A 17,968-nucleotide genomic window follows, 5' to 3' on the forward strand; every position below is an offset into this window, starting at 1 on the left:
TACTTTATACAACGTCGAGTCTACGTGAGCCGTCTGTACAAAACCAATCGAACTCAATATTGCTGAAACGCAGTAATGCTGATTTTTTTGAGAAAAAAAAACAATCCTTCATAATTAAATGAATGCCAATGGAACTGAATAAGATATACATATATATTTTCCTTTTTCTTTCCCCCAACCCCCCCCCACCCACCCCCCAGCCCACCCCCCCACCCCGAAGAGGTAAAATGGTTTACAGTATCATACGGTGAAGCCACGCATGGTTTGATTTGAGTGCATGTGCTAAGGTTTATGTGGGGGACTTGCGGACACACACACACACACCCTCCCCGGCGCCTCAGTACGTCTGCGAACCGACGTCATTTAGTCGCTAATGTGGAATTGGAACGCTCAGCGCACAATTGCCGCTTCGGCGATGCTGGGAAAAGTGCATTCCTCTACAATTCATTTAATAATGTTAACGTTAACCAGAAAATGCCTTCTTTCTTTCGTACGTGCGGGGTCAGGCCAGGACTCCCCAGTCGCGCGCGAGGTTATTACGGGTTCAAATTATACCTCCGTGGCGAACTCAGGTTCATCGTAAGCATCGTCGTCGTCGTCGTTATCTGCGCTGGGCAGGTAAAATCTGCACCGTGTCGGGAGACTTGAGCCGAAAGTTAACGGTCGTTCCCACCAAATCCGATTAACAGAACGGTGCCGGTGAAAAAGAGAATTTTTAACACCGATGGGCGAGAACGACGTCCGATTGAGGACAGGAGGCAGGAGCCATGCTCGCAAATCTTACACAGGAGGTCGAATTACAAGAATCACGTGGGAATTTACACGCACAGGCCGGCCTTGGATATCCACTGCTGGAAGAGGGCCTCCCCACGCAATGGACGATGCGTGGATTGCCTGACCGTACTTCACGGCGATTGGTGCAGCACAGGAGCACGGTACAACAATAGGTTTTGCCGCACCGCAACTCCGATGTGCACGTGAATTTACAATAAGCTCTTGTCTACACCACTTCTCCTGAACAATTGTGTGCAAATTTGCATCGTACGGTGGCGTTAAAAAACTCTTGCGCTCTGTCTGGGTGAAGAGAAATTTGTGAATCGCAAATTATCATCGTCATCGTTTTAAAATCGTAAATCCGCTTCATCAGCGCCGTCGGAAACACCGCCGGGCGTCTCTCTCACGCCGCGCCCGATGTCGACGCCCGCTCAGCCCAACGGACCTGAACATTCTGCGATGCGAACACCGGGGCCACCCGCCGATGTCCCTCATCAGAAGGCCTTGGTTTGAAAAAATAATAATAATTTGATTGATTGAGGCATCGCGGTAATCTTTGGGTGGATCGCGCCCGTTCGAACGACTCCTCACGTACGACGCTATCCGGGAAGGGGCGGGGAACTACGATTAGAGTGTGTCCTTGCAAGTCCCGGCAAAACTCGCCATCATTACTCCCTTTTAATGTTCGTGATCGAGGGTGATATCCTGAAAGGCCTGACCGTCAGGCCCAACCCCCACGCCCAGCTCCCAAACAACCGTCTGCGGTTCAAGGGGGGGACTGCAGTTCTGCGGGAAACGTCACGCACCGATCCTCCGAGGGGCGTCGGTAAAAGGGGGGTAAGGGAGGTGGGGAAGGACGGGGGGCTGCGGGGGGCTACACGGGGTTGGAGGGGCCAGGGAGAAAATAAGAAGTGCATTCGATTTACGCAGAACTACAGTCGCGATCCGTCGCGTCGCCGCGTCATTGCATCATCGCGTCGTTTGCGGTCGTACCGGCGGACTGTGCGGGCGGGCGGGAGAGAGTCGAGAGAGGTTAGAGAGAGAGGAAAGAAGGGAACGGTTTTGGGGAGCGGTGAGGGAAGTGTGGGGGGGGCGGAGCGGCGGAGCGGGTGGGAGCGGGGGCCCTGCTTGCTCGCCCGCCGCTCGTTCACGGCGGCGAAGGGGGGCCGCCCCCCCCCCCTCTGCGATGGCGCGGGGAGGCCCTTGGCGAGCAGGGCGTGCGCGTGTGCCAGCGCCAGGGGGTGCGCCGCCAGCGCCAGGCCTGGAGCCGACGGGCCGGGGCTGGACGGCACGTCTCGTGCCGCCGTTACCGACGCGACGGCGCCGCCGCTACTGCTGCTGCTGCTGCTGCCGCCACCGCCGCCGCCGCCGCTGTTGTTGTTGTTGTTGGTGTTGCCGCCGGCGCCGCCGGGGCCACCGGTGCCGCTGTGGCTGCTGCTGCTGCTGCTGGCGCTGCCGCCGCCACCTCCGCCGGCGCCGCTGCTGGTGCTCGGGACCACGGAGGGTGGCACCACCGGCATTTGTGGGCGACGGGCGAACAGCACTCCTGTGCAAAGACAAAGATTCCCCCGTGCGGGGAGGCCTTCTTAACGGACTTGCTGGGGCAAGTGCTGTTGGCGAGCAGCACCGATTGTTTAAAGGCCACTACGACGCATGAGCGGGATCATTTTCACTCCATGCTAGCTAGTCATTTTAAGGCTGAGTCGCCCTAAAGGAGGGCCCAGGACTGCTTCGAGTGGTGGGGTGTGGACGATGCTGCACCGTGCGGAGCCAACTGTGCTAATTGGAGGTGGTGCCATTGCCAAACCGTCTCCATGATGATGGGAGGTGGTGGCCAATGAGGAAAATAAATTAGCTCCACTATTTGGCAGATGCCAACTGCCCGTAGGTTGGCACCACTTGAGTTTGAGGAATGAATGAACACAAAGGGACATCCTGAACATGCCACTTGAACTCTGCACGAAGGGACGGCCACGTTTTCCAACTCTTTTGTTTCGATTCATGATTCAGGTTTATTGGGTTAGATCGCGTAAATATAAAAATGTGTCGTTAACCGACCGCCACCACCACCCGACCCAGCCAATTAGTAAGGTTTGTCACGTGAACAAAAATTGCCAATTATTTATCACTACAGCACATCGGTGTGATGGCGAGTCAACCCACAATATTTAAAATTGAGCACGACGTTTCACCGGTGATTACAACCAGCTTCATCAGGCGATTTGACAAACCTTACTAATTGGCTGTGTCCGGGTGGTGGTGAGTAAATGACACATCATACTTACACGACCTAACCCAAAAAAACTAACTTTATTACGAATAATATTGGTCACGAAAGCCGACGTGTTAAATCTTCTTTTTGTTTGGCGGTCTAAACGATGATGCGACCACATTTAAACTATTTTAACACAATTTAACATTTTACCGAGCTGTGTAGCTCTTTTTCAGAAGTGATCTGGCCACAAACAATAACTCAACAAAGTGGCTTATCATCGTGTGGAAATTCATAGCAGCCAAATACTCTTTAACGCACGTTTCTAAATGTGGAGGGAAAAACTGGAGGACCAGGAGAAAAATATACGTGCCCACAGGGAGAACGTGCAAACTCTAAATTTATACAACAGGTCGCAGGGTCGGGATCAAACCCAAGACCTCCTGCATACCAGGCGAGGAAGTTAACATCTCCTAGCCACCGTGGCACCCATTTTCAGACTAGGCCGGCGGTGTAGTGGCTGCAATGCAGTTGTCACGTGACACGCAGGCAACACGGCATTATGGGGAGTTGTGTCTCCGCGCTGTTTGTGAGCAGCACGTGCGTCGTTATAGTTTTCACGTTGACAGCGAGTGACGGTTGGTGTCGCGAGCGTCCAGCGCGCTCACCTGTGTAGAGAATTCCATTGATCTCGATGGACATGTTGATGCTGCTCGTGCCATTGGTGGACAAGTTCAGAGCCATCTCCTGCCTCTCTTCTGCAAACAGCAGGCACACACATTCAAACAACGCCTTATTTACCATGCCCGCCAAAAAAAAAAAACGAGATAACTCTACGTCGAATATCAAAGACACGACGAGTCGCTGGCAAAACGAGCACCAACCGACAAAAAAAAAAAACGAAACTCCCATCGATTTCATTTGTGCGACCTTGAGATTGTTTGGTAAGAATAAATGATGGGCGAGTTTATCTGCGAGCGTAAACGCAACAACCCGTTATGTACTCAAGGACCTCCGCTAACATTTGGCAAAACATTTTTCACCTCATTTGACACCTGCGCAATAGCGGTTAACGGCATCGTGGCGTTATTGCTTTACGGTTATTTTTCCCGGGGGAGAGTGTGTGGGGGGGGGGCACGCGGTGGTGGTGGTGGTGGTGGGGGGGGGTAGGTATATTTATAACAATAAAGAATAAAAAGGCACCGCGCGAGTGACGTTCGCCGTTTTCATTGCCCGCGCTGCCTTTAACGGAGGGCCACGGGAGACATTAAAATAGGTCAAGGTGAGGTCGCTGCGCTATCAGCGGCGGAGCCTTATAGTGTGGCGGCGGCGGGGGGGGGGGGTCCGTGAGCCTTTCACCGCACGGATCCACCCCCCCCCTCTTCCTCCCCATCATCCTTCTCGCCGCCCAATGGAGAGGAGATCAAAAGAAATTGCCCCGACGAAGTTTTTATGCCTTTATTATGAGGCTCGGCCCAGGTCAATATTTAACCCAAGTCAAAAGTTCATACGTGGGCAGATTAAGAACGGGAAAAATATATATATATACGTGTGTGCGTGTGTGCGTGTGTACGCGACCACGCGGTTTATTTGCAAGTGCAAGAGAACACCAGTAAGTTTTGGGAACCGAATCGTACATAGTACACGTACTCGTTCCTAAAGGGCACCCCGTACTTTAGAAGTGCTTCTTGTTGCATGCTATTTTGTTGTCCTTCCCCACCCCACACCTCCGATTAGCTTGGTTGGCTACGTACGGCGGGAAAGAAGTGCCAACGGACATACGTACGCACGTACGCAAAGACACATTTGTCTTAATGGGTTCCGTGCCGCCCGTTTCGTAAGTAGGCAAGAGTCCAGCGAGATTCGCCGTCTCCCCTGGTGTTTCGCCAGTTATAGAAACACGCAGGTGACCATTGAGTTGAGTGATATCTCATATCATGTTTTCAGCATTGTGAGATGCACTCCCCCCAGTAGTTGCGTGTGTGTGTGTGAGAGAGAGAGACCAGATCTGGATAACTTCTCATAGTGCGGAGGATACGGTCATGTTAATTTGCTTGTTTACACGGGCCCATCCTCAATCAGTATGTCGCATTATTTTTTTTCATATTTCAATAGGGTCCAGCGTGAGCCATTTGTTTCCGATCGTTCGAGCATTTTTCGCGGATGATTTCCACGTTTAAAAAAAAAAGATCTGGCATTTGGGTGTTCATAATATCAGCCAACAATCTCCCGGGGGGGCCTCTTACGGGGCGTTATGTCAGCACAATCATTTATTGAATTATCTGGCTAATAAAAAAAAATACCAATCGACCCCGAGCCCATCTCATCTACGAGTTAATGAATCAATGAAAATAGTAATTAACAAACTCCAGCCATTGTCAATCAGCGAACTACGAAGTGGGGGGGGAACGGTTTATATATTACTCTCCATCGATGTCAGCAGCGGTCAGGAATCGAACTCTTGGTGACCCACGTTTACAGCGTAGCGCGCCATACCACCGGTACCAATGCGCCACCACCCCCCCCCCCCCCCCCCCCAACGAATCCTTCAAGGCGACGTTTAATGTTCAATGAGTCACTCGGACATCACAGTTACAACCGCGCCTCTTCGAGGCGTTCGGTTTAAGGGGGGATCGCGGCTGTGGGATTGGAGGTGGGGTGGGGGGCGCACGAAGAGGTGGGTTTGGGTCCTGCAGCCGGCAATCAATTTGGTCCGAGCCATAAGCTATTTATACGGCTTGCCTGCACAGATTGGCATTTATTACGAATCAAAGATCACACGCGCCATCCCGAGTTACTGTCTCAGCAAACATCCGACGTTATGGCGCGGCATTATTGCAGACGCAGCGGCGCGGTCTTTATGGGCACCGCCGCTCCGTTCTAAAGGTCTCACAGTCGCCTGCCTGGCCATCAGAGTTTATGAAGCTGGCCCGAGGCTGAAAAAAAAAACGGGGTCGCGCTCCCTTAAAACCCTTGGCGCCAATTTTTTTTTGTTTTTAACGCGATAATTTCTTTTTTGTTTTAAAGCGCGCACTTTTATTTTCCTCCTTACGGGAGACGGCCGTGAGTGCCCCGAGAAGAACAACATCAACTAAAAACCAAACAAACCCCAACGCATTGCGAATGAAGAAGAACGCCCTTCGCATCGCAAACCCACTCGCCGTATAATGGCTCGTGCAGGCTCCTCGTTCGCTCCACAAAACTCGTTTTCTCAATTTCGCTGCTGGATGAGTGCTTTCGCCCCTTCTTGTGTTTCAAAAAAATAACTACCCAAGGCCATTTGAATCGTTGTATATTTCCAGGGCTCAGCCGCGGAGACAGTTCCGTTGGAAAACGAAGCCTTTTGTTGCGATTTCGTTCGAGCGTCGATTGTGCAAGGACGACGAGAGGCTGCGAGGGGTCACTTCGTTGCTTGTCGAGCAAATCAAACTCCTGGAGGCGACTTGGCCGAGTGAAGTGCAAAACTAATTATTATTCTTTTTTTTAAACAGATGTTTACGCGAAGTTACCGCTCGCGTAGCCTCGGCCGTCGACCTGGCGCTAGAGGAGGAGGAGGTAAAGATTGGTATTTTTTTTTTATCTTCAACAATTATGTTAATTTCATTAAAATAACAAAAATTTCAGGGCTGCCGCGACCCTCCTCTGTATCCGCCGCTATGAATGTCCACGTGATAAGAATAATACGCCAATTCGATGAGCTCTCGTTCATGATGTGCCAGGTCGCTTCTGCTACATGAGCTCAGTGAATGGGCCTTGCCTGGTAGAATTAAAGGAGTTCCGTTTTAGTTTGTCGTTTAACAGCCGGTGAAATGTGGCTTATGATATTGAAGGACCACACAGGGCAGGTTCAGGCCTCGCTCGCCATTGTCAGGGATTCCAAATCAGGCGGCTGGATTTGCCACTTCGCCACCGTCCCAGCCGTAACGCGGTGATCACGGTGTCTATTTACAGTAAGCGCGGCAAGTAATTTTACACACAGACAGTATACCGCGGTACATGTGTATACGTGTGCGTCACACGCATATTGTTGTTGTTGTTGTTGTTAGAAGTTGTTACACATCTGCAAAGCAGATGTGCGTGTCGCGCATTCCGTTGGAATGTGACGTGTCAGAATGCCCCCGCGTACGCGCAAACGATATGCACAACAGGGTACGCGTGCAATGTGGGCGTGACGTGCATGCGCGTGCGCGTGTGTCCGTGTGCGTGATCAGCGGATGTGCGCACATACTTGTATTTGGCACTGAGCAGCGCGGTGAAGTATGGTCAAATAACCCCCACGGGACGCACGGCGTGGAGAGACCCTCATCTAGCAGTGGATTGACAAAGGGACTATGTATGTACACGTGTGGTGTTAGCGTTCGACGGCACCAGCGGCCTCGCGCGCCACTGGTGCAAATTCCACATCACCATGGCGGGAGCCAGTTTGACCCGTAGAACAACAACAACAACAGCGACGACAAAACTGGACCACCGCTGGCTTCGCACAAAGCGGTACGCTGATTTTATCGACCCCGGAGGAGTGATGGGCCGAGTGAACCCCTCCCACTTTCCCCCCCCACCCCGACCGGGATTGCAGCTCATGAGGCTTCTGATTGCGAGAACAAAGTGAAGTGCTTAACGTCACGGGGGGTGGGGGGGTGTAAATCTACGGTAATTTTTGGCTCTTTCGGTAAAGTCACGTAGAAGGGAAATAATAAAATAATAAAAATAAAACATAATAAGATCAAATTCTCACGGCGTTTCGGCCACAACGCAAGCAGCCGTCCTCAGGTGAAGAACGTTTTATCTTATGTAAAATTTTATTATTTTATTATTTCCCTTCTACGTGACTTTACCGAAAGAACCAAGAATATGAATCCATGCAGTCACGAAAGCTTTAAATCGAAATTTAAATCTACGCTAAGTTGAATTTACAGGATTCACTGCTCTGTGTCCAGCGTTGTGATTCCATTTATGACAGAATTTCACGACGCGCAAGTTAAAACAAGTGCAGTTCTGGAGAGCCTTTCTCTCTCTCGAGGCGGATCTTGGCCTACTCTTCGGAAGCGGCGGGAGAACCCACGACTAACTGTGTGGTGGATTGGGGCGGGGGAGCGTTTGTAAAAGTACTTTTGTATGAACTCTATTCTTTACACAGTAAGTGCACAGAACATGAACCTCACAGCAGCAAGTCAACGAGTGTTTCATATCACGGACGGGGCAGGGATTTGCTCTGACCTGCTACTAATTCCAGAGGAATCGAGAAAAACAGATGGATTGCTTTCGGAACTGGTGGTGCCGCCGCACGTCAACATCCGCCGGCGAGTGACATCCCAACCGTTTGCGGACGGCCCCTGCTGGGTCAACGAGTGATTGTCCAGCGTGGCTGGAGGTCGGTCAAAAAAACTATCACCGGGGCCACAAGGCCCCGCCGATTTCCCAACGTCTGGGCTGTACGATTTCAAACCTTTTTCTTTTCCTGAAAAATGACACTGCGGCTAAATGCGCATTTATCGTCGGGGCGAGCGCGCGCGCGTATTTAATTTGGGCGGAGCAATAACTGATTGTAAACCTTTATTTCCCGGCGGCCAGTCTTTATATTGCCGGTGCTGGCACGCAGGCATTACAACAACGGAGGGACGGTTCACAAGACGAGATGCGTCGCTGTAAAAGTTACACAACAACGGCTGATAGCGAGGTCTTATTCAGGTCCACTCATGCATGTCGTAAACTCAAGGAATGTCAGATAAGGACAGGTGGTTTTTTTTTTTAAATCACCCGATAAGACCCTGGAATTACATTTAAATAAGTTTTCATCGTCGTCGTCGTCGTCATCATTGTCCCTATCAGAAGACGGTACAGCAAAATGTGGACTCCACCTGTTCCATGTGTATGGGATCGAGCGTTGAGCGTTGGTCCCCTCGCATGCGTGGGTTATCCTTCGGGCGCCTCCGTTTCCTCCCACGCGCTCATTAACTGGCTGAAATATCTTAACATGTAGAGCACCGCAGAGCTTGGGCGAGCATTGGTGCCGGCTCACCGCCTGGCTGCTGCCTTACCGCTCATCTCTGGTCTCTGCTCACACCCCCGAGGAACCCCCCTCGGTCTTCGAGAGCGAGCGAATATTGTGCGGCGTGTCACAAGTTGACGTTAGCATTATATCGACGTTATCGTCGTCGTCGTCGTCAAAAGCCATTGGAAATCTAAAGCTGGACAAAGGCCATCTCTCTCTCTCGTGTCGGCTACACGAGCCATCTGGCCTCACACCTGTGACCAAATCACCCTGGCTGGGCGACCGCGGGGAGAACGTGCAAAACTCCGAATATACAGCAGCAGGCGTCAAGGGTCGGGATCGAACCCACGACCTCCTGTACACCAGGCGAGGTAGTTAACATCTCCTAGCCACTGTGATGATGAGAGAGAGACACGCAAACTCCAAATCTACAGCAGCAGGCATCAGGGTCGGGATCGAACCCACGACCTCCTCTATACCAGGCGAGGTAGTTAACACCTCGCCGCCGTGACCCCTACAGTTGACAAACACACGGGGGTCAAGGAGGGGGTGGAGGGTGGGGGGGGCAGGTGGGGGGGGGGGGGGAGAGCTCACCACGGCTGTTGATCTTGATGCTCATGGGGATCTGCGCTGCCATGGCGATGAGGTTTTGCTGCAGCACCTGTTGCATTATGCGCTGCTGCTCCTCGGCGGCCATCGCCATGGCGACGTGGGCGGCCATTTTCTTTTCGGGCGGCTCCCCGGATTCGAGCTTCTCGCGCAGCTGCTCCAGGGCCTGTGCCTGGGCATGGGCCTGCACCTGAAGAGTGAACGCGCGCTGTTCAATCGGTTATTCATTAATCCGTTCGGCAACTCACTTGTTTATTTCATCCGAGTCGCGAATTCCGCTCGCCGATTCCGTTTCCCCTGGGTTTCATTCATTCGGTCATACCGTCCCCGTTTGTGCGTATTCGAGAATTTAAAATTCGTTTCGTTCCTTCATTCAGTCATTGCTCGTACATGAATTCACGCGTTCGTGAGTTCATATTCGTTAATCGATTCGTTAATTCATACAGTCATTCGTTCATTCATTCAACAACTCTTGAGATCGTATTCATTGATGCATTCGTTCATTCATACATTCAGTCATTCGTTCATTCATAAATTGACACAATCGTGAGTTCATACTCATTAATGTATTCGTTCATTCATGCATTCAGTCGTTCGTTCATTCACTCATGGGTTCATGAGTTCATACTCATTAATTGATTCGGTATTTCGTTCATTCATACATTCAGTCATTCGTTCATTTATATATTCACGCGTTTGTAAGTTCATACTCATTAAGTCGTCGATTCGTTCATTCATACATTCAGTCGTTCGTTCATTCACTCATGGGTTCATGAGTTCATACTCATCGATTCATCATTGCATTCATTCATACATTCAGCTGGTTGTTAGTGGCGAGTGCTGCTAACAATCAGCGTCAGGGCAGCCCACGTTTACATCGAAGGCACCGCATTTCAACACATGGAGAGCTGCAAGCGTCTCCTCTCTCTCTCTCTCCCTCCAAGCCCCGCCTACTTTACATAGCCACACCCACAATCTCGCCAGCCCCCTGCCCACACAGCGAGTGGATTGGCCACTTTCTTGCGTTTGGCCACGCCCAACTGCTCTCGTGAGACACGCCTACTCCTCTGCAAAAACTTCACCAACTCTCTAGGGCAGCCTTGCCCTTCGCTCGCACGCGACCATACTTCACCGCGCTGGTCAACGCGGGTTGGGGAAGTTGGGCAGGACATACGTGCGTACGTACACGTGGGGAACATAAGAGGTACAGTGCAACAATAGATTTTGCTGCACTGCTCTGCAGCCTATAACTCCTGCTTGGATGGTAGTTACCCATCCAAGCACTGTCCAGCCTCAAGCCCCGCTTATCTTCGCGAGATCTGACAAAATACGGTGCACGTTGAGCGATTTGCTCGTTGGGAAGTACCGCTCAGTGCTGTGGTACGACACAGACGTACCGCGTTAAGTTTTCCGTGTACGTACGCGCACGGACAGGCGCGGAGGCACTCCGGACTGTGCGTGTATCATCAGCGTCAGCGTCAACTGGAGGCATTCGTTTCCACAACGGCTCGAAGGATTCAACCCGGAGGGGGGGAAGGGGGCATTGCCCATCAGGAGGCCGGACGCACTGCCATTTCGACGCTTCCAGCGTAGGGGCGGGACTCGAGAGTCGGAAACGGGGACGTTGACAAAGGGAGTGCAGCGAGGGCTCAACGGGTGCGCTAAAGGGAGCGCGAGGGGAGAGGCGCCGCGCCTTTGTGATTTACACTGAGAGACACAGGAAGAGGAACGGGCGTGCATTAAGAAAAGACGCGCAAGTCATGGACATCATATTGACCGTCAATACGGCAGTACGGAGACAAATAAAACACATCTGTTTATTTAATTATTTGGAACTCCCTACGATTCAAAACTGTAGATGTACCACAATGTGACATCACAGGAGGACTTGTTCACAATAGACTGCTGCATAAGCTAAGGCTACCTGAACCGAACATATCATCAAATTTTTTTACGATTATTAAAATATTCACCGCTGGGCCAAGACCATAAAAATTTGTTGCACGAAAGCATAGCTCTGTTGCTGGTCGGACACCGAGACTGGGAGTCGAAATCTAGAAACATCGGCATCGGAAGACTGGGATTCGAAATCTAAAACATCGGAAGAATGGGATTCGAAATCTAGAAACATCGGCATCGCAAGACTGGGATTCGAAATCTAGAAACATCGGCATCGGAAGACTGGGATTCGAAATCTAGAACATCGGAAGAATGGGATTCGAAATCTAGAAACATCGGCATCGCAAGACTGGGATTCGAAATCTAGTAACATCGGCATCGGAAGAATGGGAGTCGAAATCTAGAAACATCGGATTCGCAAGAATGGGATTCGAAATCTAGTAACATCGGCATCGGAAGAATGGGAGTCGAAATCTAGAAACATCGGCATCGCAAGAATGGGATTCGAAATCTAGAAACATCGGCATCGGAAGAATGGGATTCGAAATCTAGAACATCGGAAGAATGGGATTCGAAATCTAGAAACATCGGCATCGCAAGACTGGGATTCAAAATCTAGAACATCGGCATCGCAAGACTGGGAGTTGACGCGAGACGATGGCATTGAATACATCCACCGTTCTGTGTTCCAGGCCTCTAAATCTGTCCCTCTGGTCTCTCGGCAGACAGCGCGGTATTTTGCCAATCCAGGAAAATAACCTCCCGGGAGTCTAGACAAACGTAACAACACCTCAATGATTTTTCCTTACCGGGGCTCGCTGGCAAATCCGGAGAGATTTAACGTTTGCCTCTGCCAAGAGGAGGAGGCGGGGGGCGGGGGGGGAAACTGATTTCTTACATCCTGCATTCCCCTCGAGTGCCTAGGTGAAAGAAAAAAATCAAACCTTCCAAACGAGAAATTGAAATGCTTCGCTTTAAAACTCAACGCCGAGGGTGAAGTTGTTTCTTATTGACGCGGTCGCTCGGTCAAGATGACACACTCCCTTTTATTTTGGCCACCATGAACCCCCCACGAGAGAACGATCACGCGAGCACTTGTGGCGTACGCGACTCACAAGCGACTGTACACAATTTGTTTTTTACCGGCCTCGATTGAAAGCATTTTGACGCAATTCCTCGGTTGGAAAAGAGTGAAATCCCTCTTTCCTAAATGCACACTCATGCCCATGAGTAAATCACCCCACAGTCTGACCGATCTAGTCACATCTCAAAAGCTAAGCTGTGTTGAGCCTGGAGAGTAATTGCATTTCCAAGGATCCATCATTTTGACCGTTGAGAAAAGTGGACCTCGGCAGGACACATCGCACGGTGGCCTGTGGGTGAGGCCCATGAGGGCGGCCGAAGTGGGAGATGGAGCGATGAAATCGGTTCGTGCGCGGAAGCTGGACGGATTGGTTACACCGCAGTTGGAGGCGGCCTTCATCCAGCAGTGGATTGTTCACGACTGATGACGACGACGATTACATCCCACCAGGTCTTTCTTGTAGCAAAACAAAAATCACTCCATCTCAATGGCCTCTCACCTGATCATAATTAAAGGTTAAGAAGCAAAAAATCAATCTCGACATCGACCGATAACTCAATATTGATATTACGTTCATCGATATTGTAATCTAATTTTCTCTGCCAAATTTCCAACGTCGATTACGAGATGCGGAGGCCGATAGGCATCGAGTAGCTGGTAGCTCAGCAGTGGCCAACCTGCGGCCCCACAAGCCACACGCCTAAGTGTGTTTATTTTAAACCATTACTACCGCCTACTATTAAACTATTTTTTTTTTTTCGATTTAAAGCTTTCGTGACTGCAGGGATTCATCTCCTTGGTTCTTTCGGTAAAGTCACGTAGAAGGGAAATAATAAAATAATAAAAATAAAACATAATAAAATAATTCTCACGACGTTTCGGCCACAACGCTGTCTTCCCGACAGACCTGTTCTTCACCTGAGGACGGCTGCTTGCGTTGTGGCCGAAACGTCGTGAGAATTATTTTATAATGTTTATATTTTTATTATTTTATTATTTCCCTTCTACGTGACTTTACCGAAAGAACCAAGAAGATATTTTTTTTTATTTTACCAGGCAAGGCGCACCAAGCTATACAGCTCTTTTTTAGGAGTTGACCTGGCTATCACAAATGATAGCTCAACGCAAGTGGCCTTATCATCACGTGGAAACTCATAGCGGCCAAATACCCTTCAACGCACGTCGATTTTATACGTAGAGGGAAAAACCGGAGGACCCGGAGAAAAATCCACGCGGCCACGGGGAGAGAGACACCGCAAACTCCAAATATACCAAACAATTAGAATCGGAATATTAAGTTATACTGGAGGAATACGATGAACTTTCACGCTCTGTTTTTCACAGATGTCCAGTCAGGGTCGAGGATCGAACCCACGACCTCTTGTGCACGAGGCGAGGTAGTTAACATCTCGCCACCGGTGATGCGTGGGGGTCACGGTTGGCGAACACGCACGGCGTCGAGCTTGCGGCGAAGAAGGAGGGGGGGGGGGGGCCCATTCGCGTGCCCCCCCCTCCCCCCCCAACCGACCGGTACCGACCAGAACCGTCGCCACGCCCGCCGACGTCCGGGGCGTCTGCCCACGTCACGAAACGTCGAACGAGCGATGGACGGGCTTGCTACGGTGAACAGAATGGGCGGTGGGCTGGGGGTCCCCCATCGTGACCGATGTTTCTCTTTCCAGAAAAATTATTTACAGTATTCTTGTTCAAATCTGGGAATTGAGCCCAATTTCTGGGTCATTGGCCCGGACAGACCACCCTGGATTAAGGCCACCTACCCCCCCCCCCCCCGGCTAGGCCGCCAATGATTCCTTGTCGCGCCGTGTTTTTGTGAATTGCGCGGTCAAAAAACACAAACGCGGTTTCGCCGACCGCTCGCTCCCGAGCTACCGAGTTTGTTTTCTCCATTGAAGAACGATGCGCTCGATGGCTTCTTAGCAGTCTTGTAATTAGTGATAAAAAAAATAAAACGAGTCATTTTGAGGGTTTCACTCGAGCGGAGCTCATTTATGAGCGAGGTAATGGTTGTTTAAAAAAAAAGAACATACACTTATTGTGTGACAAACGCAAAAAGAGCCGGGCGCCTGCAAATCGTGTTTCTCGGAAGACGTGGACAAAAAAAATAAACGTTTCAATTAACGACACGGGGATCCACTCCAGGATACGAGCGCTAAGGTCCATTTAGAGGTAATTTTTACGTTCTTTTGGGATTTGTAATAATTGTCATTGTACGTGTCAGCGGGGTGGACTACAATGAGCTCATTGCTTAATTCCCACGCAAAACAGGTGGACAATTCTAGATTTGAAGTTTTCGTGACTGCAAGGATTCATACTCTTTGTTTTTTTCGGTAAAGTCACGTGGGTAAAAAATTTAAATGAATTAAATCACGACGTTTCGGAGGCAACACAAGCTTCCGTCTTCAGGTGGAACCGTCACAGCAAAATTACGTGACTTTACCTAAAAAAACAAAGAGTACAGGTGTACAACACGGCCCGTTGAAGAGGGTTATGGCAGTCCAAGAAATTATCTTTTGCGCTCCTCGTACTGACCATTCTGGCTACGCCATTCCATTCGTGTGCCGCGCCAGGCCTTAACGAGGGCTGCCACTGAACTTCTTTTGCACCCTACATAACTGGAGCTGCGGAATAATGCGAAGAAGACTATCTCATGATTCCACGAGAGGGGTGGGGGTGGTGGTGGTGGGGGAACCACGTGTAAACGCATCGTCCTGATCGGCGTACTAACTGACAAATTACCGGGACGTGTAACAAATGTTCCCAGGGATGTCTGCCTTCAGAGAGAGGACGTCAAAAATGAACATCTCTCATACAGGACCCTGCCATCGAACCTCCCGGTTTCAACTTTCCGCTGCTGCGGCCTTCACTCCTTTCAAGGAGGAACGGACGAGAGATCCACTTCAGCGTCCGAACAGACAACCGAGTTGACGACAAATCTAAAACGACGTCTTCAATCCGCTATTAATCCGTACAGACAGAGGAAGAGGGGGGGGGGGAGGACGACGCTCAGAAAAAAACCAGGACGGGTGGCAACCGAAGCTGCCGCCCCCCCCCCTCCCCTCCAGCCCCCTCGACTCGAGAACTTTGTGGCAGCAGCAGAGAGGACAGGTCGAGGAAGCTGCGAGTCCCCCCCGCGCTGTAGGCCACCATTAACACCTATTAGAACGGGGCCACAAATAAACGGCTCCATTGATTTCCCGGGACCCGGAAGGCTCGCTAGCACCGTAAGTTTATTGACTAAAACTCAACGCGGGGTAGAGAGAGAGAGAGGGAAAAAAAACACACACACACACGTAAAACAAGGTGGAGAATGAAAAAACAAAAACCCCCACCAGGAAGCCGACCGCTGACCGATTGGGCGCTTGGTCAGAACGCGCCACACGAGGATTCGCAGGTGACATGAAACCAACATTTTTATTTTTTATTTCACCTGGTAAAGGCCACCACTGAGTTACTGCACGCAGCTCTTTTTTTAGACCTCATCGTCACGTGGACATTTTTCTTCATTCAGTTGGGGGCGGGGGGCGATCATATTTGTATTTATTTGTCGATGACATTGTTAACATTCATAATTCGGACGTAGTGGGTGGGTGGGTGGGGAAATTACGATCGGAGAAGCATGCGCCGATGAAAAGATACTCAAGATTGTAAGTGCTGTGGCTTGGCTCTCCAACACACCGGTTAGTGCTGTACTAGTATACTACACTATACACTACACGACTATACACAATACACTACTATACACTACACTATACACTACACACTAGTGCTGTACTCGTGACGAATTGGCCACGTTCCGTTTACGTGACAACCCTTACTAGTTGGCTGTGTCGGGTGGTGGCGGGTTTTAACGACACATTAATATATTTACGCGATCTAACCCACAAAAACCTCATTATGGATGACATTGGTCGCGAAAGCCAACTGCGTGTGAAACAGAAAAAATAGGAATAGGTTTCACCCTTTCTAGAAATGCAACAGGTGTTAACATGTTACAAAACACCGAGTAAGAAACCTTTATGCAAGGAATCGAGGACTGGTACCTGTGGTGAACATGCAAACAAACCATGCTCTGACAATCTGTATGCATTGTCTCCGAAACCGAATGGCCGACTCAAGCATGCACACCTGTTTCCGAGTGAATTGTTGCGACGCACGCACGGCGGTGGCGCGTACACAACGCTGATCCCCCCCCCCCCCCTCTGTTTGAACGTCGCCACGCTGACGGTCCGGACCCCAAAAATCTGCGACGATTCGCAACTCCTGGAGCCGTCCCCCCCCCCACGGCATCCCTCGCACGGCCCTCCCGCCTGCCTCCCTCCGAAGGACAAAGCCGCAGTGATGATGATTTATAATCGGCGCGGGGGCCTCTTTTTAAAGTTTGCCATCGGCCGGTGGATACCTGAACGGCAGGATTCCAGTAATTAAAGTAAAAAAAAACCCACAAAAATAAATAAGTCCGTGGTAGGCGGGATGTCTTGAGGGGGAGTGGCGGTGGGTGTGGAGGGTAGTAGGCGTAGTGGGGGGTGTGTGAGAAGTGACCAGGCCAGAGTTGTACGGCCAGCCAGAGACGCTGAGATTCTGCGTTCGAATCCCTGTACTCTCCCCTGTCGAGCGTTTGCTAGTTTTACTGGGAAACACACTGCCAAACGCAGCACCACCGCCACCGCCGCCACCGCCAGATAAGTTGTTGATGTTAGAGAGTTGTCTTGTTACACGCTGGTGCAATCACGAGGGCGGCCGGCTCCGCAACCTTCCCACGCCTTCCGCGTCAAGGACAAAAGGGGCTCGCTCCCCCTCCGGCAAAGACGTACAACGGCGACCGCCCATCCAACTGCAGCGTGGAATCGAACCAAAGCCTCCGCCACTCTCAAGGGCCTCCAGCGGCGAGCACGTCCCGACGGCCGGGCCTTCACGGCGGCTGCCCCCCCCCCCCCCGCCCGCCTCCCCCGTGTTAAATGGTTTGCGCAGATGGGCGCGCGGGCGCTAAGTTTTATTGCCGCTGATCCCCATATGGGGAGACACTTTACAGGCGGAGGTGACATCTTGAGGGTGCTTATAGCAACCGCTCACGCTTCTGTTCTTATCCTGCGGTTATCACCGCCCACGCCCGCCGGGGTGCGCGAGGCTTTTCGAAGGCCCACCCAGGCACCAGGCGCATCACCGAGAAGGTCACGACGAAAAGGGACGAGCAAAAAAAATTTGTCAAACGCAACTGGCCATTGACGCTTGCGGCCTTACGGGCGACGTTTTCGGGGGCGATGGATCTCCTTGGTGGCACACGGGTGGGGAGTTTTCACGTTGTTTGGTGGCGCCGCGTTCGTCGGTAACGCCGCCAAAGCAGCATCAACGAGTCTAATCGTATCGGCTATGTTCGTGA

General features: G+C 51.0%; 1 protein-coding gene across 1 annotated transcript in view; it reads right to left on the reverse strand.

Moving 5' to 3' along the window:
- Positions 1-220: 220 nt before the first annotated feature.
- The window catches only part of LOC144950742 (AT-rich interactive domain-containing protein 3A-like), a 43,531-nt gene continuing 25,783 nt past the window's right edge, over positions 221-17,968 (reverse strand). Inside the window, exons 5-7 of the mRNA XM_078880814.1 lie at positions 9,573-9,795; positions 3,655-3,744; positions 221-2,320 (exon numbers count right to left, since the gene is read on the reverse strand). Of these exons, the coding sequence (XP_078736940.1) occupies positions 1,707-2,320; positions 3,655-3,744; positions 9,573-9,795 (927 nt within the window). The 3' untranslated portion in view covers positions 221-1,706. The remainder of the gene's footprint in view (positions 2,321-3,654; positions 3,745-9,572; positions 9,796-17,968) is intronic.

This window comes from Lampetra fluviatilis, chromosome 59 (genome assembly GCF_964198595.1).
Source record: "Lampetra fluviatilis chromosome 59, kcLamFluv1.1, whole genome shotgun sequence".
NCBI lineage: Eukaryota > Metazoa > Chordata > Hyperoartia > Petromyzontiformes > Petromyzontidae > Lampetra > Lampetra fluviatilis.